Here is a 25,119-nt window from a genome sequence, read left to right as displayed (position 1 = left end):
TGCCCCGCACAAAGATGGCGGCGCTCGCTTTCCCTCCCCCTCAACCCTCCCCAAAACCCCCTCCCGCCCCCCGCCCCCTACCGCCACAGCCGTCACTTCCGCCCCGCCGTGGCCGAAACTGACACAAAGTAGCGGGCCGAGGCCCGGGGGGAGCTGGGCCACAGCTCGGGGGGGCGGGAGCCCGCGGGGAGCTGAGCTGAGCGCCCCCCGCCCCAGCCCCCGGCACGGGCAGGATGGGGCCGCCGGGGCGGGCGCCGAGCGCTGAGCGCTGAGGTGAGGCGAGGCGAGGCGAGGAGAAGCGAGGCGGGGGCAACCCGAGCGCCGGGCGGGAGGGCAGAGGGAGATGCGGCTGCAGCCGCGACCTGGGGCTAGTGGGGCTGGCGGGGGGTGTGTGGACCCGGGAGGGTAGGGGCCGGGAGTCCTGAGCTGCGGTGAGACCAGGCAGGGGAGGTGGGAGGGTGGAGAAAAGGGGGGTGTCGGTGTGCCTGAGGATGGGGAGACCCGGAGGCTGTCCGCAGGTTGGGAGGATGGGGTGCCCAGGCGGCGCGTGGAGAGCAGGAAAAGGGCTCAGAGTGCGGAGGAGAAGCTGATTCGAGAGGGGAGAGCTGCCTAGAGAGTTGGGGTGAGAACAGTACCCCGGCTCTGAGCTTTTAGGCGCTTAGAGAAGGGAATTTGGGACTGGTAGGTTTTGTCTCTGGAAGGTGGAGGTCTGTGTGCCTGAGGGAAACCAAGGGTAGCTTTGGGAACGCATAGCAATGCTGTGAGTCCTGGTTACTGCCCTTGCGATGGAAGGTGGCCCGCGGCGGTGTTAGTGTCAAGAGAGCTGGGGGTCTTGGATTCCATTTTTTCCTGTTTCCCTGATCTACCAGTTTTCTCTGAAAGGAGTCTTGGTTGGAAAGGAGCAGAAACCAGACCTAGAGGAGGAGCCGTTTTCCTCCATGGAGCATTGCCTCCTTCCCAGGGTTGGCTATTTTTATCCCAGATGTGGCTGCAGAGGGGGCTGGGGCAGGGTGACGGGGCAGGGCGACGTGGCTGATGGGCCTGACCAGTTCAGACAACCCAGGCTGTGTGAGACTGGGAAGAAATGAGAGGGGGTCCCTGTTGCCAGCCATCTTCCTCCCTTCTCCCTTCCTGTGACTGCCCCCAGAGGAGATGGGATCTGAGGCCAAACCCACTTTTTCTTTCCCCAGGGTATTAGAGGTAAAACAACTTTCCTGGTCCAAGTCCAGACTCCTGACTCCTGATGGCTGCCCAACTCCTTCATTAACCCTTTCATAGGATGCAGACTCAGATCTTTGAACTGGCAGTATTTCTTGATCACTCCCTCTCCAGGGGCCCAGCTGGCTGCAGAACCAATGATGCCCACCCTGCATCCTCCTCTTTAACCTCTCCCTCCACACCCCACCCTACATGACTCATACTCTAGACTGGGTGGAGACCCTGGCTGGGGGCCCTGGAGGAGGACTTGGCATCTCTAAAATGTGGATGAAGCTTTTCTTCCTGAGCCAGGCACCCTTGCCTGCCTCAGTTGGGGAGGGTCAGGGATGAAAAGGACCTCTGGCTCTGGGTATTGCCAGGTCGGGGGTCAGGAAAGGAGTCTGAATGAGTGAAGGAAGAATTGGCATGGGTGCCTGCGCTGTGGCCAGAGTCTATAATTATAGAGGTTGGGTAGATAGGCAATTAGTATTTCTTGGGGCTGACAGGCTGGTGGGTATGCCCCATAGGCTACAGGCAGGGGAACCAAGGAGGAGGTGGAAGGCTAACCTTTCCACCCAGACAAAAGAAGAGGAGGTTACTGACTGGCAGCTTTTTTTGGACCAGGTGGGAGAATAGGGTTGAGGCTCCATGACCCTGTTTTGTAGGCCAGGTCTTATGCCTTTTTAGGAAAAAGGACACAGGACGGTGGAAGGAAGCAGAGGCTTGTGCGACTGATGCTCCCTGGCCTGCACTGAGTGTCATGCTGACTACACTAGGCCTGGTGTGGGGAGGGAGGGAGATCCTCTGTTGGCCCAGAGGGGTGGCTGCCCCAGATTGAGAGGAAGAGGTTTGGGGACTGTCTGTGCAGGAAGTGAAGGCCATGCCTCTAATGTGAGCTCAATGTGGAGGAGGTGATAATGGAAACCCCAGTAATGAGGGTGAGCTGGGGGAATGATGAGCATTTTGAGAAGGGTGGAGCCTGCCCACCTATTTCCTGATGCCCTACCAGGTGCTTCCTGGCTTATGTTCCTCCACCCCACCCTTTTGGGGGACATTCTGCTTTCTAGTACAGTAACAACTCATTGCCACCAGGAATACAGGCACTACCACTATACATTGTCTGTCAACAGGAGAGCACATGAGGCATCCATGGTATCTTGAAAGCTGTGCCCTTTTTTTTTTTAAGTACCTGGGATTAACTCAGAAGCACTTAACCACTGAGCCACATCCCCAACCCCCCTCCCCGCTCCCCACGTTTTTTGTTTTTTTTTTTTTTCTTTCTCCCCACGCTTTTTTAAAGATAGGGAGTCCAGCAGCTTGAACTTTCTTTAAGATGACATAATACCTTTATTTATTTATTCATTTTTTATGTGGTGCTGACGATAGAACCCAAGTGCCTCAAATGTGTAAGGCAAGCACTCTACAACTGAGCTACAACCCCGGCCCCCAAGCCCTTTTTTATGTTTTATTTAGAGACAGGGTCTTGCTGAGTTGCTCAGGGCCTTGCTAAATTGTGAGACTGGCTTTGAACTCCTGATCCTCCTGCTTCAGCATCCTGAGCTGCTGGGATTACAGGCATACCCCACCTGTGCCTGCAGCTGTGCCCCTCTTATCAATTTCTGGCCTATACTTCTAGACCCCTTTCCTGCAGGCCCTGCCTTCTACAAACTCTCAGTTTTCCCTTCTCTCCATGTTATCCAAAGCAGAGGGGATGACCCCTTTTCTCTCTCAGGTACAGGGCAGAAAGAAGAGAGTGTTGGTGGGGAGGGCTGGAGAGGTCAGGATCAGTACTGGAGAAAAGAACCTTCAGGAAGGGTCTGATGAGGGAAATGAAGGGTTATTCTAAGCTTCCTGACCACACTGATGTGTCACCTTCCTACAGGGTCTCCCATGGGATTGCTGGGACCTTGCTGGGTGAGATGGCACTGTGTGCAAAAAAGCGCCCCCCAGGTAAGAAAGGCAAGAAGTGGGAATCCCTGGGAATTTAGACAAGAGTGGGTGTTATGGCTCAGGGATACAAGAGAAGAGGGACAACTGGTATGGATCTGGGGAACGGGAGATAAAAATTCCTATGCATCCTGGGGAGAGCCTAGGAAACCGAATTTTTCCGTTTGATGCTTGAGCTGGGTTCTCTGTCGGGATAGTGCTGAGTACCAGCCCCGCTACCCCGTACACCTGTACTCTTATCTTGGGACACGTGCAGATGCTACTTTGTGACCTGGGAAGCCCCTGTCTCTTCCCCACAGGTCCTCTTCATTTTCCTTGGGGTAGGGAGGGGATGAAAACGGTTGTCCCGGACAACCACGGCAGTCCGCTCACCAGCATTGGCCCTGACCGGGTGGGGGGCGGGGAGAGCGGAGGCGGGGCTCGCGCGCGCTTGCTCTCGCCTACGCGGCGAGCTGGCAGGCTGCTGCCCCTGCAGTCGGGGGAGCGGGCGGGGGCGGAGCTCGGGGCGGGCGCACCGCATCCGGGGCCACTCAGCTCACGCAGTCCTTCGCTGGGGGTTTTGGGGGCGGCGCAGCTGAGCTAACGGAGTTCCCGGGTCGGTGCCCTGGTGGCCGTGAGGATGGCCTGGGTTGCGGGTGGCACGCTCGCCTGTCGGCCCAGGCTTACTTCTAAGAGGCAGCGGCACTTGCGCCTCCCCGGGGGTCCGCCCCGTAGGCGCCGCTGAGGCCAAGAACAGACAGTGCGCCCTCCCCACTCAAACCCGGATCATGACCGTCCCCAAGGAGATGCCCGAGAAGTGGGCCCGGGCCGGGGGACCACCCTCTTGGAGCCGAAAGAAGCCCTCTTGGGGGACAGGTAACGGGAGGCAGCATCTTGCAGCCCTCCAGAGCCCTTAATTTCCTCTTCTCCAGTCCCCACATTCTCTTGTCCTGTGCCTCCCCCAGCCTTCCCCTATCCTTTTTCTAGACCCAGAGATCCTGGCATTGAAGGGTCGAGTCCCTACCTTCTTTCTTTGCATGGCCTTTGTGATTGCGCAGGGTCTCAGCACAAGGGGGTTCAACTGGGAAGTTTCTGGGAGTAAAGTGGCTCGGTAGGCAGGCGACACTGTGGCCCGGGAATTTGATACTGCGGTGTGCTCTGCAGGGGTATTGGGGGGAAAGGGTTTGGAACACTGCCTTTGGCTCTCTGTCAGGTTTAAGGCATTAGATTTACAGGCTGACCAAGTTACCCCCCTTTACAGCATGAGATCAAAGTGACCCCTGGGAGATGGGGAACCCTTCATAGGATATCCTCTTGTTCTGAAACTTGAACTTGGTGTTTGCAGTCTGGAACCTGCTGAGGTTCAGGATAGGGGTAGCTAAATAGATGTCACTAAGTGACAAATGAGAAGTTTAAGGGAAACGTGTGTAGATGGTACAAAAAAGGTTACAATTAGAAATAGAAAGCAACTGTTTTCATTACATCTCATTCCTGTCTTGCATCTCTGCTTCTATCTGCATGACCCATATCCCTGACTCCCCCACCTTCTCCTACTTGAAGATGAGCTTTGAAATAAGGTGATGTCATTGTTGGCCAGTCAGAAGCTGCTGCTGATGACATGTGACAACCAGAGGCGCCTGTAGGGGGATTGCACGTGGGGCTGGGATGTTGCCGCAGAGCAGCTCCAGGGCAGCAGAGCAGCTCCAGGGCACAGTGACCCTCAGTCTTGCCACTCCCACCCCATTATTCTCCAGCTTAAGGGGAGAACAGCAGTATGTTGGTTAGATCTGCAGTAGTTCCTAGGGGGAAGGATGCTTTGTGTCTTCAGCTGCTACTTCTTGATTATGATGATGGTGTATTAATAATAGCAGCCAAAGAGTATGGGAACCCCATGACCATTAATGGCCAAGGATCTTCCAGAAGGGTGGGGAAAAAGAACTGAGTGCTCCCAGTGGAAGACCTTGACTATTGGTGGTGAGAAAGAGAACCCATCCTGTTCTTTTTGAATGTAACTTGCAGAACCATGTGGTTATGCTGTTGGTGAGAGCTGGAATGGAGGGAGGAATTTAATGACACCTCAGGTGTGGAACTGACTCCATAAAACTATTTGGTGAAAAGAAACAGGGACCTTAGGTGAATGGTCCACAAAATAGGATGGACCTAACAAGGTGGGGGTCCAGGCCTCAGTTTGCTGTTCCTGACTATAGCATCATTCTGTTGTAGAAGAAGAAAGGAGGGCACGGGCTAATGACCGAGAATACAATGAGAAATTCCAGTATGCGGTAAGTGATTCTAGATCACCTGTTCCCACTTCCTGAGTGGGAGTGGGGAAATATAGGGATGTTCTGGTCTTGGAATGAGGGCTGAATAGGAAGGGTGCTAGGGGAGGTAGAGGCACCTTCCTCAGTTAGTCCCTATCTGCTATTACACTGAAGATCTTCATCTGTCAGTAATCAGAATACATTGATCCCAGACTCCTCTCTTCCTTTCTCCCTCTCCCACTCCGGTGCTGGTTTTGTGGGGCAGAGGTTTGGGGAAGTATAAAGATGGAGGAGGCAGCCATAGTCTCATTCTGGATTGAGGTTGGGGACTGCCTCATCATCTTCTCTCCCACTGCCAGAGTAACTGCATCAAGACCTCCAAGTACAATATTCTCACCTTCCTGCCTGTCAACCTCTTTGAGCAATTCCAGGAAGTTGCTAACACCTACTTCCTGTTCCTTCTCATCTTGCAGGTAAGTGACCTATAGTATATTCCTTGCAACTCACAAAACCAAATAAAACCAAGGAAGAGCAAGATTTAGGGCAAGAAGGCATTGAATGGGGCTTTAGATGCTTGCTTCTCTTTCCTCTTTTCAGTTGATCCCACAGATCTCTTCCCTGTCTTGGTTCACCACCATTGTGCCTTTGGTTCTTGTCCTCACCATCACAGCTGTTAAAGATGCCACTGACGACTACGTGAGTTCTTTTCATTCTTTTATTCTATCACCCTCAGCTCATAGCCACCTTCACCCAGCACAGTTCCTTGGTGACCTTGACATCCTTTACCTGGTCCAGCTAGATCCATGATAACGTGGCAAAGGATGAGGAGGGGGAGTCAGGGAGAGAGAGAGATGATCTTTGAATGGGTGTGTGTAAGGTATTGCCCAGCATGCTCTGAGTTCCACCAGTTGTCCAGTTTTCTTTGGAGCAGGAGAAGGTATCTTACCTTTTTCAGTTCTTTTCTTTTCAGTTCCGCCACAAGAGTGATAACCAGGTGAATAACCGTCAGTCTCAGGTGCTGATCAATGGAATGTGAGTGCCTGTTGGAGATGAGGGCCCTGGGGACAAAGTGGGTACCTTGGAAACCTCTGTACCTACTGACAGCCTTTTTATTGTCTTGTTGCCACAGCCTCCAGCAGGAGCAGTGGATGAATGTTTGTGTTGGTGATATTATCAAGCTAGAAAATAACCAGTTTGTGGCGGTAAGGGAAAGATGCCCCTCTAGGTCTACAGGGCTCATCTTCCTCTTTGACAGAAGGGATGAGTCCTTTTTGGTTTTTTGTTGCCTCTTAAACAACACCCAGAAAGGAGATTAACTTGGGTGGAAGGCTTCTACGTTATGTTATTATGCCTGCAACCCTGCTATTCATATGCTTGGAACTAGGAAAAAATGTCCACTGAAGGTGAATATCTGAGTATTTGGACTTCTTATTAGGTTTTCTTTCTAGGCGGATCTCCTTCTCCTTTCCAGCAGTGAGCCCCATGGGCTGTGTTACATAGAGACGGCAGAACTTGATGGGTAAGTGGCATGCTCAAGTGTCAACCCTTTTACTTCCTTTTTAGGGGTAAAAAGATTATTTTGGATAGTAGTACTCAGGTCTGGGCTTGTACCTTTTGGGAAATTTAGTGGTAAGAAAGACTTTGGAGCCAGGTATTGTGACACATGTCTATAGTCCCAGAGACTCAGGAGGCTGAGACAGGAGGATGGCAAGTTTGAGGCCATCCTGGGCAACTAAGTGACACCCTGTCTCAAAATAAACAATTAAAAAGGGCTCAGGATGTAGCTCTGTGGTAGAGCATTCCTGGGTTCAATCCCCAGTACAGGTGGGAGAAAAAGGCTTTGGATATGTAGAATTATTTGCTGGGCTAAGCAGTGATGCCCTGTGGTCGGGGTCTCCCACATAGAATCTACAGGATGGGTAGGGAGCCAGGACTCAAGGGTACTATCCTTCTAGAGAAACCAACATGAAAGTGCGTCAGGCGATTCCTGTCACTTCCGAATTGGGAGACATCAGTAAGCTTGCCAAGTTTGACGGTGAGTAATCTTGGAGAAGCAACCTTCAAGTAAAAGAGGTGGGTTGGGTTTTAGAATTTAAATTGTGCCTTTTCCTTTTGACTTCTGGTTGCTGTGATTATGCAACTCCTTGGATTTTAGGGGGAGGGGAGTGCTGAGAATGTCAGGTGGTTACAACTTGCTGTTTGATGATCATTTCAGGGAAGCTTTGAAGCTGATAGCTCCCCGCTTGCTGTGCATGTTGAGAGAAATTCAGCTTATACTTTTTCTGTTAGCTCAGAATACTGGTATGTGCTCCTTAAAACAAGAAAGATTGCTAGGTATGGTGGTATGTGTCTGTAATCCCAGCAGTTTGCAAGGATCAGGCAGGAGGATTGCAAATTTGAGGAAAGCCTCAGCAATTCAGCAACTTAGTGACAGACCTCAATTCAGCAACTTAGCCTCAGATCCTTAGCAACTTAGTGACACCCTGTCTCAAAACGAAGAATAAAAAAGACTGGGGATATAGCTCAATGTTAGAGTACATCTGCGTTCAATCCCAGTACTACTATTACTACTACTATAACTACACACACACACACACACAAAGACAAACTATATAGAGTGTATAAGAAAAGTTTATGGTTTTTCCAGCCCTTCTCAGGTGACCACATTAATTGACATTTCAGTATATATTCATCTACACTTTTTATGTATGTTTGTATAAATAAAAATTAAAAAACGCAATTCTATTATACTAAAGTTTCTACCTTTTTTGCTTATTAAATATAAGGGACTGCGTTTGTAGCTCAGTGGTAGAGCACTTACCTAGCACATGTGAGGCACTGGGTTCCATTCTCAGCACCACATGAAAATAAATAAAGTTATGTGTCCATCTACAACTAAAAAAGATTTTTTAAAAAATATATCATAAGCATCTTATCATCTGTATAAAGGTATTTACCTTGTTCTCTTTAATAGCTGTATAAAATTTCAGAGAATTGTTGTATTATAGCTGGGCAAGCCTGGGTAACTTAGAGAAAACCTTATCTTAGTAGTAGAACACTTACCTAGCCATATTCAAGGTCCTGGATTCAGTTCCTAGCTCTAAAAAAAAAATTGATGTATCATAATTTGTTCATCTACTCTTGACCATTCAGTGGTTTCCAGTCTTTTGCTGTCCGGATAATGCTTCAATAAAAATTATTGTGCTTTATTCTATTCTGTGAAATAGAATCCACAAAGTGGGTCCAAGTATATATGTACTTTATTTTTTTTTTGATATTGAGGATTGAATCCAGAGAAATTTAACCATTAAGCCGCATCCCCAGCCCTTTTAAATATTTTATTTAGAGACAGGGTCTTGCTAAGTTGCTTAGGGCCTCCCCAAGTTGCTGAGGCTGGGTTTGAACTTCAGTTCTCCTTCCTCAACCTTATGAGCTACTGGGATTACACGTGTGCGCCTTCACACCTGGCGCATGTGTGTACTTTTAATATTAGTTCATGCCGCCTCATTGTTTTCCTAAAAAAGGGCATCAGTTCACACTCCCGTCAGTAGTATGCACATGGGTCCCTGTCCTTACATCCTCTCCTTTAGCTACTTTTTCTTTCTGTTTTATTGTCATGTGATCAAGTTGTAAACTAGACCTTGAGCAGTGTCACTCTCATCTCCCATGCAGGTGAAGTGATCTGTGAACCTCCCAACAACAAGCTGGACAAATTCAGTGGAACCCTCTACTGGAAGGAAAACAAGTTCCCCCTGAGCAACCAGAACATGCTGCTGCGGGGCTGTGTGCTTCGAAACACCGAGTGGTGCTTTGGGCTGGTCATCTTTGCAGGTGAGCCTTCTAGCATCCAAAGTAAGAAAGGGTAAGAGTAAGTGACTCAGCCCTCCCTCAGGAGTATGAGTTGAAACTGGGTGGGCTGGCAGAATGCAAAGGTAAAAAACCTTTAGCCCTGAATACAAGTCTTTTGTCCACCTAGTGTCTGTATTCCATCCTGATGTACTGCATCTGGGAATCAGAGCAGAAATCCAGAGGCAGTTTTGTTATTTGGCTTCCCATTCTTTTCTAGGTCCTGACACTAAGCTGATGCAGAACAGTGGTAGAACAAAGTTCAAGAGAACAAGTATCGATCGTCTCATGAATACACTGGTGCTCTGGGTAAGTTTCCCACAGATGTTTCCCTCCCTCTGTCCTTCTGGTTCTCCCTGGGTAGTTCCCTTTGCTTACATTGCTCTTCCCTGGTCAATAGTCAGGCTTCAGGTTTGGTTTTAAAGTCATTGGCAGGTTAGATACTCAAAGGCAGTGTTTATTTCTGGTTTCTTTTAGATTCCGAAGATGTTATTTTAAAAAACCTTAGGAACGTGCATGAATCAACATCTTAAAGCTAAAACAAATCGTCCCTTCTCTGGATTCCAGTTATGATGATGACTTAGTGCAGCATGTGACCTTCTGTTTACCTTTGCCAGGGACAAGGAGACCTTCATGAGGATGGAGATGGAATTAAAAGAAAACATTTTCATTTGGAAGTTGATTAGTGGGGTCTTTTCCCCCCAACTTCTAAGGATAAAGAATTTCAAAGGAAAAGTTGTTTCTGTTTTTGTTTTTGGCAATTCCTTCTCTTGTTTAGCTAGAAATTCGAGTTCCTTATTAAACATTGCTCCTCTTCATGCACCCCTGCTGCCTGCCCCTGACATGCCAGCTTGCAAGGGCTGGGGCCATCCCTGTCTTTAAAGGGCTTGCAGAGAGCTGGGGATGTAGCTCAGTTGGTAGAGTGTTTGTCTCACATGCAGGGCAAATTTTGCCTACAGAGTGGCTCCAGTGGCCCCCTGGTGGTCATTGGGCACCAGGATAGTTCCTGTTTTGTTTCAAAGCCTCAACAGTGAAGACAGCTTGGAAATAAATGTCAGATAGAAAAAAAAAAAAGGAAAAAAATAAATAGATGTCAGAAACCAGACATGGATCTTGGTTATTTTCTTATAATCACCAAAACTTTCTTATGATTCTTCATCAAGGACTCCAAGTTTTTTTGATTAATAAGAAATCTGGAGTTACGAAGATACAGTTTGTTTCCCTGGTTTGTTTTATTTATGATTGGTACTGGGGATTGAACCAAGGGGTGCTTTACCACTGAGATACATCCCCAGCCCTTTTGTTTTTTATTTTGAGATAGATTTTTGCTAAGTTGCTTAGGGCCTTGCTAAATTGCAGAGGCTGGCCTTGAACTTTTGATCCTCCTGCCTCAGCCTCCCAAGTTCTGGGATTACAGGTATGTGCCACTGTATTCAGCTTATTTTTTAATTTTTGAGATTGGTTCTCACTAAGTTACCAGGTGTAGCCTCCAACTTCTGATCCTCCTGCCTTAACCCTCCCAAGTTTCTGGAATTATAGGCAAGTGTGCTTATTCCCAGCTTCTGTTGCTCTGGTTAAAAAAAAAAAAAAGTGGCAGTCTGTGAAATAGATATTATAAGGGCTAGAGGGATAGCTCAGTGATAGAGCACTTGCTTACCATGTGCAAGGTCCTGGGTTCAATCCTCAGCACTGCAAAAAACAAACAAACAAACAAACAAACAAAAAAGGTATTATAGTAACTTGGCATTTTTGTTGGTTTGTGAAGGCTTAGCCCAGGTAAATGGGTAATTTGCACTAAGCATTTTTGGTATGTAGAAAGTAGTTTACCCCCATTCACCAACCTTAAAGACTCTTAAGGGTTAAGTTCCAACTGAACTATATCAGCTTTCCCATTGTACACATGAGAAAATGTTCAGAGAGAGGGCCACATAATAGTGGCAGAACAGAGCCAGTTCTGAGCTCATTCCAACAGACGATTCTAACAATTCAAATATGCTTGAGGTTTTAAGGGTTCAGAGCCTGAGTAGGAACCTCATTCAGGGGGAAGTTTGCTTCCTAAGTCTCTGATTTTTCTTTGCTTCTCATTCCTTCCCAGATTTTTGGATTCCTGGTCTGCATGGGGGTGATCCTGGCCATTGGCAATGCCATCTGGGAGCATGAAGTTGGGACACGCTTCCAGGTCTACCTGCCCTGGGATGAAGCGGTGGACAGTGCCTTTTTCTCTGGCTTCCTCTCCTTCTGGTCCTACATCATCATCCTTAACACTGTTGTGCCCATTTCACTATATGTCAGGTATGTCCTTTCTCTGCTCTGGGTCTCTCCAGGGAGCCCAGGTGGTCCTTTGCTAAACTTTTCTGTAAATATTAAATCATTGAGAAGGAACACGAAATCCTCTTCTTCCTATTCTGTGAACATTTTATGTTGTCTGTTTATCTTTGTGTACAGAGTAGACTTTTTACCAATTTCCTGACACTATGAAGTGTACGAGAGCAAAAACCACTGAGCACATATTTAGTATATATATGTATTGCATGCTACTGCGTGCAAGGAAGCATGGTAGATACCATGGCACACAAAAAGAATTAGGAATGGCTCTCCTTTACTCTAAGAGCTTAGGTCCAAAAGAACAAGAAAAATATAAACACATTATTAAAAAAAATTGGGAATAAGTCCTGTGGAAGTCATTCTGTCTATAATTTTTTGATACTGAGATGTGTCTGGTGGCCTTTGCCTTCAAAAGCAGTAACCTGGTGGTGTGGTGATGGACAATCGAAACATTGTCAGACACTGATTCACCATGCAGGAGGCGCCAGGTACACAGGGGTGGGAAGAGCTTTACTCCTGAGGCAGTAAATCAGGGAGAACATCTCAGAAGAGGTGAGTGAAGGTGGAACTGGGAAAGAGAGGAGGAGGAAAGGGTTAGAAACAATGGCAAGGGGATGGGAACCTGAGAATGATTTTGGGAACAGTTAGCCAAGACTATGAACCGCAAGTGAGGAGCTATAGGATTGAGATCTGGAAACAAAAGCTTGCTCATGATTGTGGAAGGTCTTAAATCTTTGCCTGTGGGCCTTGAACTTGGTAAACCATTATAAGGTCTTTGGAAAAACAGACAAACAAACAAAAAAGAAGACATTCTAAAAGTGAATTCTAAAAGATCTAAAGAATACTTTGGGAAGTGATGTGCAGCATGTGTACGATCGAGGACACGTGTAGGATGGTTGGATGCTTGAAGTAAAGAGAATGTCAATAGGACCTGGCCAGTGAGAATGAAAGGAAGAGGGACTGGAAGAAGAGAAAGGAAGAATCCAGAAGAAAAAAACTTTCCTACCTAGTGCCTTGTACTTGAGATAAGGGACATTTTAAAGGAAATGCTTTTTGGAGGTATTCAGAATCTTCCTGTCTTCTGTGTTTAGTTGACATTTTCCTCAAGTAGTCCTTAGTTCTCCCTGCTGACCCCAAATGCTAGGACTGATGATGATGAATAGAAGATGAAGCATTTGCCAAGGATGTACAGTTTGGGCTTTTTTAGAGCACAGAGAGGAATATCAGAAAGTTCTTGGTTTAGTCCTGCCTACTAAACTAGATTCACCATAGGACCTCTGGCAAGTCCACAATCACTTGGGGCCTTATGTGACTTCTGGTTTCTCCTGTGAAATGGGAATAGCAATACCTGTTTCACTTTCCTCATAGGTATGTCTTGATATAAGATACCAGATTGGAAAATACATTTTAAAAGTTAAATTACTCATGTACAATGAATCAAAATGCATTCTGCTGTTGTTTATAACTAATTTAGAACAAATAAAAATTTAAAAAAACATGCAATATGTATTTTTAAAAAAGATAAATTACTATAGCTGGGGCCTGGGGTTGTGACTTAGTGGTAGAGGCACTGGGTTCTATCCTCAGCACCACATAAAAATAAGTTAAAAAATAAAGTTATTATGTCCATCTACAACTAAAAAAATTAAAAAAAAATTTTTTTTAAAAATTACTATAGCTGGACACAGTGACTGGGACACTATAGCTGTAATCCCAGTGACTGGGGAGTCTGAGGCAGAAGAACTGCAAGTTCAAGACCAGCCTGGGGAACTTAGCAAGATCTTGGTTTAAAACAAAAAATATAAAGGGAGTTGCAGTTTAGCTCAGTGATAGAGTGCTTGCCTAGTGTGTGTAAGGCACCGGGTTTGATCCTCAGCGTCACATAAAAAAATAAATAAATAAATAAATAAATAAAGGGGTCCACTACAAGTAAAACCTTTTTTTAAATTAAAAAAAAAAAAAAAAAACAAAAAACATAACGGGCTGGGGTCTATAGTTCATAGGTGCCCCTAGGTTCAATCCCCTGTACACTCTGCCCAACAAAAAAAATTACTATAAAATATTGTGTAGTATATATCTGTTGTTATCATTGCAATTCTGGTTCTATGTTTTTATTTATTTAAATGTTTCTTCCTTAAAACCTAATTTTGTTTTCCCATCTTTGGGCTTTCCTGTCCCTGTTTTGTATCTAAGTTTATTTGAAGCCTTTGGGAGTTGCCTAAGAAAGTTTTCTAAGTCCCATCAAGTTACAGTATATCTGGGGGAGGGTGGAAGGAGCGTTATAAGCTGCATAGGGGAAAGATTATGATGAAATTTCCAGCTATCTCAGTTTTTACCTGATAACAGGATCCTGATAAGAACTTCAGTCAGGTCAGAAGCAAGGTTCCAGATACAGTCCATTGCTGGACCTCTGGATCTAAACACAGGGCCTTTTCTGGAAATACTAACAGTCCCTATCCAAAGAAGATAGAAGGAATCCCTAAGCAAAGAAGAGGATGGGTGATGTCAAAAGTACTGTGCCTCTGTAACTTGGTATCATTCCCTACGTTGTTGAGACCCTTCTCCCTTCTGGAGTCAGCACCTCAGCTTTGCCACAGTCAGGGGTATAGAGCCCCAGCCCAGGTGAAAAGAGAACACCGTGTCTGTGTTGGGCAGCAAGGAGTGAGTGGGCTGCACTGCCTTCTCAGTTTTCTTTCCCCAGCTTGGCCCCTTTGAGGTGGCACTTTTGCCATGGCATGCACAGCACCCTCATTCTTTCTTTCTTTTTTCTCTCTCCCTTTCCTCTCGCACTTTCTCTTGTTTTTTCTGCATGGTTTCTGTATTATTAGTCCTGAGGTAAGAACCGATTGAGTGCCTTGTCTGCAGTCCTTTCCCTCCTTTTCCTGTGCTATCTGTCCTGCCTGCCCAGGCCTGTTGTACCTTTTTGTTTAGAGAGTGTCAGGAGGGTCGGGTTGGGAGTGACTTTGCTGGCTGTACATGGCCGGCTTTACCTGCAGGCTCTCCTTGCCCCTTCCCACCCAGGTTCCTGTGCCCAGGTGTCTTCTCCGTTCTTGTTTCTCCCCAGATGGAGGGCCTGCAGCGAAGGCCCATGTGGGTGGGGCACCTCTTCCCCTTCTTGCACCAAGACTCACCTCCTGTCCCCTGTGTAGTGTGGAGGTCATCCGTCTGGGTCACAGCTACTTCATCAATTGGGACAAGAAGATGTTCTGCATGAAGAAGCGGACGCCTGCTGAGGCCCGCACCACCACCCTCAATGAGGAGCTGGGCCAGGTGGAGTACATTTTCTCTGACAAGACAGGCACCCTCACGCAGAACATCATGGTTTTCAACAAGTGCTCCATCAATGGACGCAGCTATGGTATGGCGGTGCCACCAGGGGCTGGGCTGTACATCTTGCCTGGAAAGAGAATGGAACTGGGGCTCCTACAGTTGTCTTGACATTAGGGTTTACCTCTTTCCTATTTGGGTCTGATAGACCTTGAAAGGGTCTATTCTATATCCCATGCTAGGAAGCAGATACTGAGAGTCTTTCCCTTGTCCTCACATGGTACCCTTGCCTGGTCTCAGCTCCAGGCACTAGGGGAGCTCCTTGGATGTTTGGAATGAAACCCCAGACACTGACCTCTGGGCATTCTGGCCAGGTTGGATCTTGGCTGACCCAACGGAGTACTAGACTCACCCATGTTTCTTCTCATGAGGGCCCTTGTGAGTCTCTGGAATGTGACCATGGTATTCCCAGTGTGATCCTGTTGCAGTGGCCTTGGGCTGAGCTGCTGGGATGGCTTGGGGCAGGGTGTGTGTGGGCTGACCTTGGTGCGTGTGTCAGCCCCTACTCTAACTGCTTTTTATACTAACCTGGACTCTGTGGCCAGTGTGTGAGACTTTGTCTGCTGTGCAGGCCTACAGGGTACCAGGCACCAGGGAGGACTAGGAGCCCTGGCTGGTGGAGGTGAAGAATTGGAGCTGCCCTGAGGGGATAGCTGCTGGGAGGTGGTGGGGACAGGGACGGTAAGAGGTGGACATCATAACTTTTGTGGCCACAGTTTTGGATTCTGTGAACCAGGGTGCCTATTGCTTCTTGTCTCTTGAGTCTGCAGTGTGAGTGTGGGTGATGTCTGCTCAGTGATCAGGGCTGAGGGTTCCCAGTGCCTGCAGGGATCTGTATTAGAGGCTTATCCCCACTGCTGTAGAGATCTCCAGCTCTGATATTGCTTCTCTTTCTGTCTTGGCTGTGTGTAGGTGACGTGTTTGATGTCTTGGGACATAAAGCTGAATTGGGAGAGGTAAGAGCCAGTCTCCATAATTGTTGTATATACCAATTAAATATAGGGTGCCTGACCAGGAACAGTTGGCATAATTAGGAGAGCTGTGTTGTCTGGGCAGGAAATGTAAGCAGCTTGGAGAAATGGATATGTGAAAGAGGAACTGATGACAGAAATAGGAATTTTGAGGTCCACAGTGATCACGATCTTGAGCTTTTCTACTGAGAGGTGGGCGGGCAGGGATAGCCACTTTCCTGGGATGTAGCCTGGCAACCCAACTTTTCCTAAGGTTCTTCTTACCTATTCCAGAGGCCTGAACCTGTCAACTTTTCCTTTAATCCTCTGGCTGACAAGAAGTTCTTATTTTGGGACCCCAGCCTCTTGGAGGCTGTCAAGATGGGGGACCCTCACACGCATGAGTTCTTCCGTCTCCTTTCCCTATGTCACACTGTCATGTCAGAAGAAAAGAATGAAGGTGAGCTGAGAAGCAGGGTCACTCTATTCTCACCCGATTTGTACTCTTGGGCTCTGCTCTGCATTACAGCGCTGTTGGGATGGGGCTTCCTGGGTGGGACACATGTCTGAGAGGTTGGCCACTTATGCCACACATGTTCTTCCTGTCCACCTAGGAGAACTATATTACAAAGCCCAGTCCCCTGATGAAGGGGCCCTGGTGACTGCTGCAAGGAACTTTGGTTTTGTGTTCCGCTCTCGCACACCAAAAACTATCACTGTTCATGAGATGGGCACAGCCATCACCTACCAGCTATTAGCCATCCTGGACTTCAACAATATTCGCAAGCGGATGTCAGTAATAGGTGAGTCCAGGACTGGAGTGCTGGGAGGGATTTGGGGCTGTATGTAGGCCTGGGATGGGTCAGGTATGCTGGGGGACTCTGAATGATGTGTTTAGACTGAGAATCTTTGCCTATCTGAATTTTTCTGGCACTTTCCTTCCCCCCTGCCTCATGTACAGTGCGGAATCCAGAGGGGAAGATTCGACTCTACTGCAAAGGGGCTGACACTATCCTGCTTGACAGACTGCACCACTCTACCCAGGAGCTGCTCAATACCACGACTGATCATCTGAATGTAGGTGTGAGGGAAGGGGGACTGGACTGCTGCTGCTGCTGCTCTCAGCGTTGGGGGTAGGGGAGCTTATCTTTCTTTTTTGTGTGTGTTTCTTTTTTTGTTTTATTGAACACGTTTAAGGTGTACAACATGTTTCAATATACAAGGTGAAATGATCACTACAATCAAGCATATTAACTTATTCACCATCTCTTGTATTTATTTATTTATTTATTTATTTTTGTGGTAAAAATACCCGTGATCTCTCTCAGAAAATTTTTTGGGGCAACTATACTGGGCATTGAACTCAGGCAGGCTCTACCACTGAGCTACATGCACAACTCCTTTTATTTTTTATTTTGAGAGAGAGTCTTGCTCAGTTGCCCAGACTGGCCTTAATTTGTAGTCCTCCTGCTAGAGCCTCCTGGGTCTCTGGAATTACAGGCATGCTCCACTACACCCAGCTGCAGATTTTAACTGGAGTCCTCATGCTGTGCATTATTAACTCTCTGGACTTACTCAGGTGTGCATCCCTGACTCTGTCCCCAGGAATATGCAGGGGAAGGGCTGAGGACTCTGGTACTGGCCTACAAGGATCTTGATGAAGAGTACTATGAGGAGTGGGCTGAAAGACGGCTGCAAGCCAGCCTGGCCCAGGACAGCCGGGAGGACAGGCTGGCCAGTATCTACGAGGAGGTCGAGAGTGACATGATGGTGAGGGCACAAGGACGGACTGAGGGTGGGTAAGGAGGACCCGTGCCTTTGACTCTTATGCCGGGAGTCCTTGTATTTTCAGCTGTTAGGTGCAACTGCCATTGAGGACAAGCTGCAGCAGGGTGTTCCAGAGACCATTGCTCTCCTGACACTGGCCAACATCAAGATTTGGGTGCTTACTGGAGACAAACAAGGTGAGAGCCCAGCAGGGCAGAAGAAATTGCATCTGGGCAGTATTCCTGTTGGAGCTTTGCATGGAGCAAACAGGCTGACCTTGTTGGCTGCCTGTAGCTTCTGCATTTTATCTTGCTAGAGACTGCTGTGAACATTGGCTATTCCTGCAAGATGCTGACAGATGACATGACAGAGGTGTTCATAGTCACAGGCCACACTGTCCTGGAGGTGAGAGAGGAGCTCAGGTAAGCAGGAGGCCCAGGGGCAGGCTGGGATTTCTGAACACTATTGAGACTTCTGTCCTGACTCACGGTTGTTGTCCTGGATCACCACCATTCCATTTCCACCTTCACAGGAAAGCCCGGGAGAAGATGATGGACTCGTCCCGCACTGTAGGCAATGGCTTCACCTGCCAGGAGAAACTTTCTTCTTCCAAGCTCTCATCTGTCCTGGAGGCAGTTGCTGGGGAGTATGCTCTGGTCATCAATGGGCACAGCCTAGTAAGTGTCGCCATCCTTGGCTAGAGTGGTATTCTTTCAGAGAGCCCTTCTCTCAATATGGCTTTTAAATTTTCTCTTCTCATTTCTCTTGACTTCAGAGGGGGCTGTGGTCTTCAGGGGGACAGGGATGAGCTGAGACCACCAGATGTCCCCTGGGATAGCTGTGCCTCTCTCAGGTGTTTCTGTATTCCAGGCCCATGCATTGGAGGCAGACATGGAGCTGGAGTTCCTAGAAACAGCATGTGCCTGCAAAACTGTCATCTGCTGCCGGGTGACCCCCTTGCAGAAGGCACAAGTGGTGGAATTGGTTAAGAAGTACAAGAAGGCAGTGACCCTTGCCATTGGGGATGGGGCCAATGATGTCAGCATGATCAAAAGTGAGTGTAGACTGTGTGCATGGGTGGGCTGGGCAGGAGGGTCAGAAGGTGCCCTCTGAAGTCTGCTGGGGAGAGGAACTACAACTTAGTGGGATCTGAATTAGGTAGCCACCTTCACCTTCTTATCATCTCTCATCTCCACAGCGGCTCACATTGGTGTGGGCATCAGCGGACAGGAAGGGATCCAGGCTGTCCTGGCCTCAGATTACTCCTTCTCACAGTTCAAGTTCCTGCAGCGCCTCCTGCTGGTGCATGGGCGCTGGTCCTACCTGCGCATGTGCAAGTTCCTCTGCTATTTCTTCTACAAGAACTTTGCTTTCACCATGGTCCACTTCTGGTTTGGCTTCTTCTGTGGCTTCTCAGCCCAGGTAGTGAGTGTACCCAGGCCTCTGTGATGCATATCTGTAAATCCCTGAAGGGCAGAGGTTGTATCTGTCCTGTTTGCTTCCCAATTCTATTGTCTAGTGCTTTCATTAAAAAAAAAAAAAAAAAATTGTTGAAAAAGTGGAGAGAACTCTCAAGAAATTCCTTAGGGATCCCAAAGAAACCCTAAGCTCCACATCAGCTGTCACATCAATCATCTTCTTGTACCTGATTTACAGTGAAGAAGGGTTGCATACTCACTTTTCTCTTGTCCCCTGTTCTCTTCCAGACTGTATATGACCAGTATTTCATCACCTTATATAACATTGTGTACACCTCCCTCCCGGTCCTGGCCATGGGGGTCTTTGATCAGGTATGGGGGAGTTTGATGGTCAGGTAAGATGGGGAGAAAAGCACTGCTGTTAAAGTGTGTCCGATTGATAGAGTGGGTATGTGACACATGTGCCTACTGTCTTATGGTCACAGGGGAGGCCCTCTCAGTAGGTTAGGGTGTGGGGAAGGCTCTCCTCAGGTGCATCTTATCCGTAGCTCCCTTGAGTTGCTGAACAAAAAGTAGGAGCAGCTGGCTTGAGGTTGGTTCTTGCTATCAAAGACGTGGAAAGGAGGAGTTAGGGACAGGGTCTGCATTTGGTGATCCTGAGTCAAAATGGCAGCTTTCAAGGCATCATCTGCCATGTGGTCTTCCCTATACAGGATGTCCCAGAGCAGCGGAGCATGGAGTACCCTAAGCTCTATGAGCCAGGCCAGCTGAACCTCCTCTTCAACAAACGGGAATTCTTCATCTGCATTGCCCAGGGCATCTACACCTCTGTGCTTATGTTCTTCATTCCCTATGGGGTGTTTGCTGAGGCAACCCGGGATGATGGGACCCAGCTGGCTGACTACCAGTCCTTTGCAGTCACTGTGGCCACATCACTGGTCATTGTGGTTAGTGTGCAGGTATGAAGCATCCAAGGAGCTGCTCTTTCCTATGGAAGGAGTGAGCCTTTTGTCCTTAAGGCTGCTCTCAGCATCCTAGTTCTGTTTCTGGGAGAGGGGCAGAGTTTTTAGTGGTTCTCCTGCCTGTAACAGGTCTTACCTTTTTTTTTTTTTTTTTTTTTTTTTTTTGCAGATTGGCCTAGATACAGGATATTGGACAGCCATCAACCACTTCTTCATCTGGGGCAGCCTAGCTGTTTATTTTGCCATCCTCTTTGCCATGCATAGCAACGGGCTCTTTGACATGTTTCCAAACCAATTCCGATTTGTGGGTGAGTCCCTGTGGCTTCCTCTTATTCTTCTTTAGGAATCACAGCTATTCTAGAACTCACAGGGTAGTCAGCCAGTGTGCCCATCACAAGCATTTATCAACACTTCTTATTTGCCAGGTACTCTACAAGTTGCTGTTGGGATATCAAGCTGTAGCTGACCCAGACCGAGTCCCAAAGAGTTTCTGTAACCATGAAAGTGATGAACAGCCCTGCCAGGCTGTGGGAGGTCAGGGGTGGCAGGCTTCATGGTTATCAGAGACACTGCCAGTGGGGTGGCCATGGTTAGTCCCACAGAAGAGGTTGCTGTGAGCAGATCCAGGAAGTACGAAGAAGCCACTGTTTCTGGGGAATGAAGAGTGCTCTAGCTGGATGGGCTCTGGAGAAGCAGAGGGAGCCTGGAGGCTAGAAAGGTGGGCCTTTGAGCTCTCAGAATGACAGACTCCCAGCTTTTCATTTGCTTTGCCATGAGTCTTCATTTGTTTAGAGGAAGAGGGACAAATGGCATTAAAAGATTGTTAGGAAGATGAAGCAAGAGCTAAATGTGGTGGTGCATGCCTGCAATCCCAGCTACTTAGGAGGATGAGGCAGGAGGATTGCAAGTTCAAGGCCAACCTGGGCAACCTAGTGAAACCCTGTCACAGAATTTAAAAATGCTGGGTATGATGGCACACACCTGTAATCCTAGCAACTGAGGAGGCTGAGGCAGGAGGATGGCAAGTTTGTGACCAGCTATGGCCCCAGCCCCAGAACTTTGAATTTTAATTGAAATTTGATAGGATGCCACCAGGGGCAGGAAGTGTCATAAACTAACTTATGTTTTAAACGTTATACTTCTCCTGTTGTGTGATAATGAAGTGTAGGCGGTAAAGATGGAAATGGGGAGACCATTTAGAGGCTATTGCAATAATTGAGGATGACACACGATGGCTTGGAACACAGTGAAGTGCAGTGGGACCCCCTATATATTTTGAAAATAGAGCCAACAGATTGGGTGTGGGTTGTGAAGAAGAGAGAAGAGTAGAGATGGGTGGAGGGTTTTTAGTCAGAGCAGCTAGGTGAGTGATAGAATTTCCTGAGCTGCGAAAGCATGAACAGATTTGGGGTGGGAGAGACAATAGTTCACTTTGGACCAGGTGAAATTTGAGATGCCTGTTTGATGTTCAACAACAGAGATGTCCACTGTGGTGGTTAAGGAAACAGCTCTGGGGCTTTTGGGGGAGATTTTGGAACCAGTCAGATTTGGAGATAAACATTTGCGGAGTGGGCAGAGAGAAGAGGGAAGTCAGAGATGATTTAGGTTGGGGAAGTGTAACTATCAGAAATAGAAATGGGGAAGTCAGGGGCTACCCTTATGATCACTTCATGACTCCCAAGGCCATCGACTCCTGTTCACCCCCAGGGAACGCCCAGAATACCCTTGCCCAGCCCACAGTGTGGCTCACCATTGTGCTCACTACAGTCGTCTGCATCATGCCTGTGGTTGCCTTTCGGTTCCTTAGGCTCAACCTGAAGCCAGACCTGTCTGACACGGTGAGAAACCAGGCTGTCTGTTTTGGGGGGACGGAGACTCTGTGGCAGGAAGGGTCTCTCTGTCTTGAACACTTGTGTGACTGTTTCTGGATTGTGTGACTACTTGGGGTGTTGGTGCTGATCATCTGCACCTTCTAGGGGAACACATATATGTGGAAGTTCCTGTGCTAGGCTGTTCCAGTGCTCTGGGTCCCTTCTCTGTTGTGGTGGTGTGTGACGCTGCCATGCTAACAGAAGCTGCTTCTCTGTGCCCCACACCAGGTCCGCTACACTCAGCTGGTGAGGAAGAAGCAGAAAGCTCAGCACCGTTGCATGCGGCGGGTGGGCCGAACTGGGTCCCGGCGCTCTGGCTACGCCTTCTCTCACCAGGAGGGTTTTGGGGAGCTCATTATGTCTGGCAAGAACATGCGGCTTAGCTCCCTGGCGCTGTCCAGCTTCACTACCCGCTCCAGCTCCAGCTGGATTGAGAGCCTGCGCAGGAAGAAAAGTGACAGTGCCAGCAGCCCCAGCGGTGGGGCTGAGAAGCCCCTCAAGGGATGAAGACCTGGGCTTCACAGGACACTCCATGCGGGTGACCAGAGCATGAAAGGCCAGTGGGTTGCCAAGGGAACAGTATCTCAGAACTGTTGGTCCTCACTCTTTGCCTCCTGTCTCCTCTGGTAGACTTTGTCCTATTGGTTCCACCAGCTGGTGAGATAGGGGGAGTGGGCCCCAAGGGCAGAGCAGAGGCTCAGGCATCAGGAAGCAGCCCCAGTGGGGGACCAGATGTGGAACCAAAAATAAGAAAAACTGTGAGAGATTGATTTTGTCCCTGCCCTGCCTGGGAGCTCACAGGGACTCTGAATCTCCATATTTTTTTATTCCCATTCCCCAGAGGGGCTCTAGCACCCCTGTTCCTGAATTACACAAGAATGTATCATGCCGGGAAGCCAGAGACCTGCTGGGGCCTCTGGGCCCCTCACATCGTGTATGTCTCCTTAATTTGTGTTTGTGTCCAGTTTGGTTTTGTCTTTTTATTTGGCTAGTGGCGGAGGCTTTTATGTGACTTTTTATGCTGTGGTTGGTGTCTTAACTCTCCTGGGAAGAGGAGCCTGGAACTCACTGGGACGCCCTTACCTGGCAGATTGGTTTGGGAGGGGCTGCATCTCACTGGTCACACTCCAGTAACTGGTGCCCTGGTGGAATAGAGAGGCTAATCAGGGAGGGAAGAACCATCAGCCAGAGGGTGTTTGGGAGAGTAAAAAGGAGGGCTGATCCTATCTCCTTCCTCACCTTGAGAGTAATATACTGTCCCTTCCCCAGTGCACACATATCAATTCCTGGCGTCCATTAAGTCCTGCTGGTTTTGGGCTGGAGCCTGGAAAAGTGGCCCCATCATTCTCAGTGAGTTAAAGCTGAGTATGAAATTTAGTCTTGAGTGGGAAAAAGGAGTTCTTTGGTTTTAAATTTAGTCCCAAGTTCTCATTAGCAGACTTTCTTCTGACTTCCCTTCTCCCTCCTCAGCTGGAGCTTTTTTGCACCTACACCCCAGGACCTGAGGTGAAGCTGAGCACCCTGAGGTGGGGTTGGGGAAGCTGGCCTCTCTGCTTCTTTCTCCCAGGAAACAAGGGATCCCGTCCTCTAGGCCCAGCAGCTGGGGAGAGGTGGTAGAGCTTGAGTTCTGGGAGGAGGTGGAGGAGAAGGGCAATACCAGACTTAGGCCTGGACACTGTCTGCTCAGTATCCAGCTTGATCTGAACAGGACTCCATTGGAGGCTTTTCAACAGCCTATCCTTAATCTCCATCATCCATAAGCTATTCCTCAAGTCAGGCATTTCCCAAGTTAGTTGCTACCTAATCAGTCTTGGAAAGAAAGAAGCCTTTCCTCTTCTTTGGGCAGTGTGTTGGTGTGGGAGGTACTAGTTTAAGAATGGTGTGGAGCTGGGAGTGGGGGATCATAAGTGTTCCATGTGGGAGCCCCAAAGGAGCTGGATGTAGGCTGCAGTCAGGTGGGGCTTGGGTGAACCCTCAAGGAATGGGGGAAGGGAAGTCTTGACAGGGAAATCCCTTTTTGCCACACAGTTTACAAACCCAATATCATGTCTATTTGTGTGTCTCTCAAGGTGAGAGTCTGATTTTTATACCAAAGAGGAAATGATTTTTTTTCATATTTGGTTGGTCTATATTATATAAATATATATATATATATATATAATACAGTTATATATATTATTTTTTTGGTTCTCTCTCATTTTTAGGGAGGGAAGAAAGTACCAAGTTGCATTGAGCTGTAATTAAGGAACATTCTGTATAATTTATGACACATTTCTATACTTGCAGAAATTATATCATTTTATGGATATAAAAGAAAAATCCTTTTTATAAAATTCCAATTTCTGAGAAGTGTGTAATTTGTCTCTTTTTCTGATGTTTAAACAAGACTGATGGTCAAAGTAAAGACAGAAACTGTCTCTTAAGTGGAATTGAGTGAGTATATCAGGGTGAGGTGAAGAAAAGGAAATCTGTTGGGGCAGCACCTCCTCTATTTACCCCACTTCCTGGATCAGAGTTTAAGCTAGGAGATGGGTATGGGTCGTGCTGAGGCAGAGCTTGGGGACTTTGTGTTCAGCGGATGGCTGGTGCTTCAGACCTTGAATTGATTGCTGTTCTAAACAAGGCCAACTTATTCCTAATACATTCCGGGGGCAGGGGTTGGGGGTGGAGGCTGAGCAGGGAATGTTCCAGAGTACTAGGTAAATATTTTAAGGTTTTTAAAAATTTCCCCCTCCTGCCATGTCTTGTCATCGTCGTCGTCGTTTTTATTTATTTATTTTGGTACTGGGGATTGAACCCAGGGGTGCTTAACCACTGAGCCACATCTCCAACCCTTTTTTATATTTTATTTAGAGACAGGGTCTTGCTGAGTTGCCAAGTGCCTCACTAATCTGCTGAGGCTGGTTTTGAACTCATGATCCTCCTGCCTCAGCCCCTGGTTCCAGGAGAGCTAGGGCCTGGATGTGGTGGGGCATGCACACCAAACCTCCTGCTGAGCCCACCCCCAGGCTCATTTCCCCCTCTGTCTTAACCAGTCTGTTCTGCCTGGGGCAATCTTTCCTTTCCGTCTCAGAAGTAAGAGTTCTAAGCAGATGCTAAGCTCAGAGGGAGACATGAAGATAAGATCAGTTTCCTCCTCAAGGAGAAGAAGTCGAGGGCTGGAGAGTGCCACTGCCACCTGCCCGCAGGGGAACACAGCCTGCTCCTGCTTCTGTGTGGGAGGGCCTGCCCAATCCTTCTCTGGATCTGTGGGACTCTGAGCCTCAGGC

At 48.0% G+C, this 25,119-nt stretch overlaps 1 protein-coding gene across 3 annotated transcripts; it reads left to right on the top strand.

The window, feature by feature from the left end:
- The first annotated feature begins 101 nt into the window (after positions 1 to 101).
- On the top strand, positions 102 to 24,193 carry Atp8b2 (ATPase phospholipid transporting 8B2). 3 transcript variants are annotated; one of them, XM_047564727.1, is made up of 28 exons: positions 102 to 273; positions 3,080 to 3,147; positions 5,347 to 5,405; positions 5,744 to 5,857; positions 5,982 to 6,080; positions 6,355 to 6,416; positions 6,514 to 6,586; positions 6,833 to 6,903; positions 7,340 to 7,419; positions 9,057 to 9,215; positions 9,451 to 9,539; positions 11,326 to 11,522; positions 14,705 to 14,913; positions 15,795 to 15,838; positions 16,127 to 16,292; positions 16,447 to 16,635; positions 16,794 to 16,909; positions 17,438 to 17,602; positions 17,685 to 17,796; positions 17,916 to 18,021; positions 18,132 to 18,276; positions 18,470 to 18,653; positions 18,798 to 19,021; positions 19,306 to 19,389; positions 19,731 to 19,976; positions 20,149 to 20,287; positions 21,687 to 21,817; positions 22,079 to 24,193. In XM_047564727.1, exons 2-28 carry the CDS (start codon positions 3,117 to 3,119, stop codon positions 22,355 to 22,357), a joined length of 3,573 nt encoding a protein of 1,190 aa, XP_047420683.1. In that variant the 5' UTR covers positions 102 to 273; positions 3,080 to 3,116; the 3' UTR covers positions 22,358 to 24,193. The 3 variants fall into 3 exon arrangements, with proteins under 3 accessions (XP_047420683.1, XP_047420692.1, XP_047420674.1); XM_047564718.1 differs by lacking the exons at positions 102 to 273; positions 3,080 to 3,147 and adding an exon at positions 3,696 to 3,999; XM_047564736.1 differs by lacking the exons at positions 102 to 273; positions 3,080 to 3,147; positions 21,687 to 21,817; positions 22,079 to 24,193 and adding exons at positions 3,694 to 3,999; positions 20,405 to 20,950.
- The last annotated feature ends 926 nt before the right edge of the window (positions 24,194 to 25,119 follow it).

This window comes from Sciurus carolinensis, chromosome 1 (assembly GCF_902686445.1).
Source record: "Sciurus carolinensis chromosome 1, mSciCar1.2, whole genome shotgun sequence".
NCBI classification, from domain to species: domain Eukaryota; kingdom Metazoa; phylum Chordata; class Mammalia; order Rodentia; family Sciuridae; genus Sciurus; species Sciurus carolinensis.
Note: the sequence above shows the minus strand (reverse complement) of the source record. Positions and strands in the feature narration are given on the sequence as shown.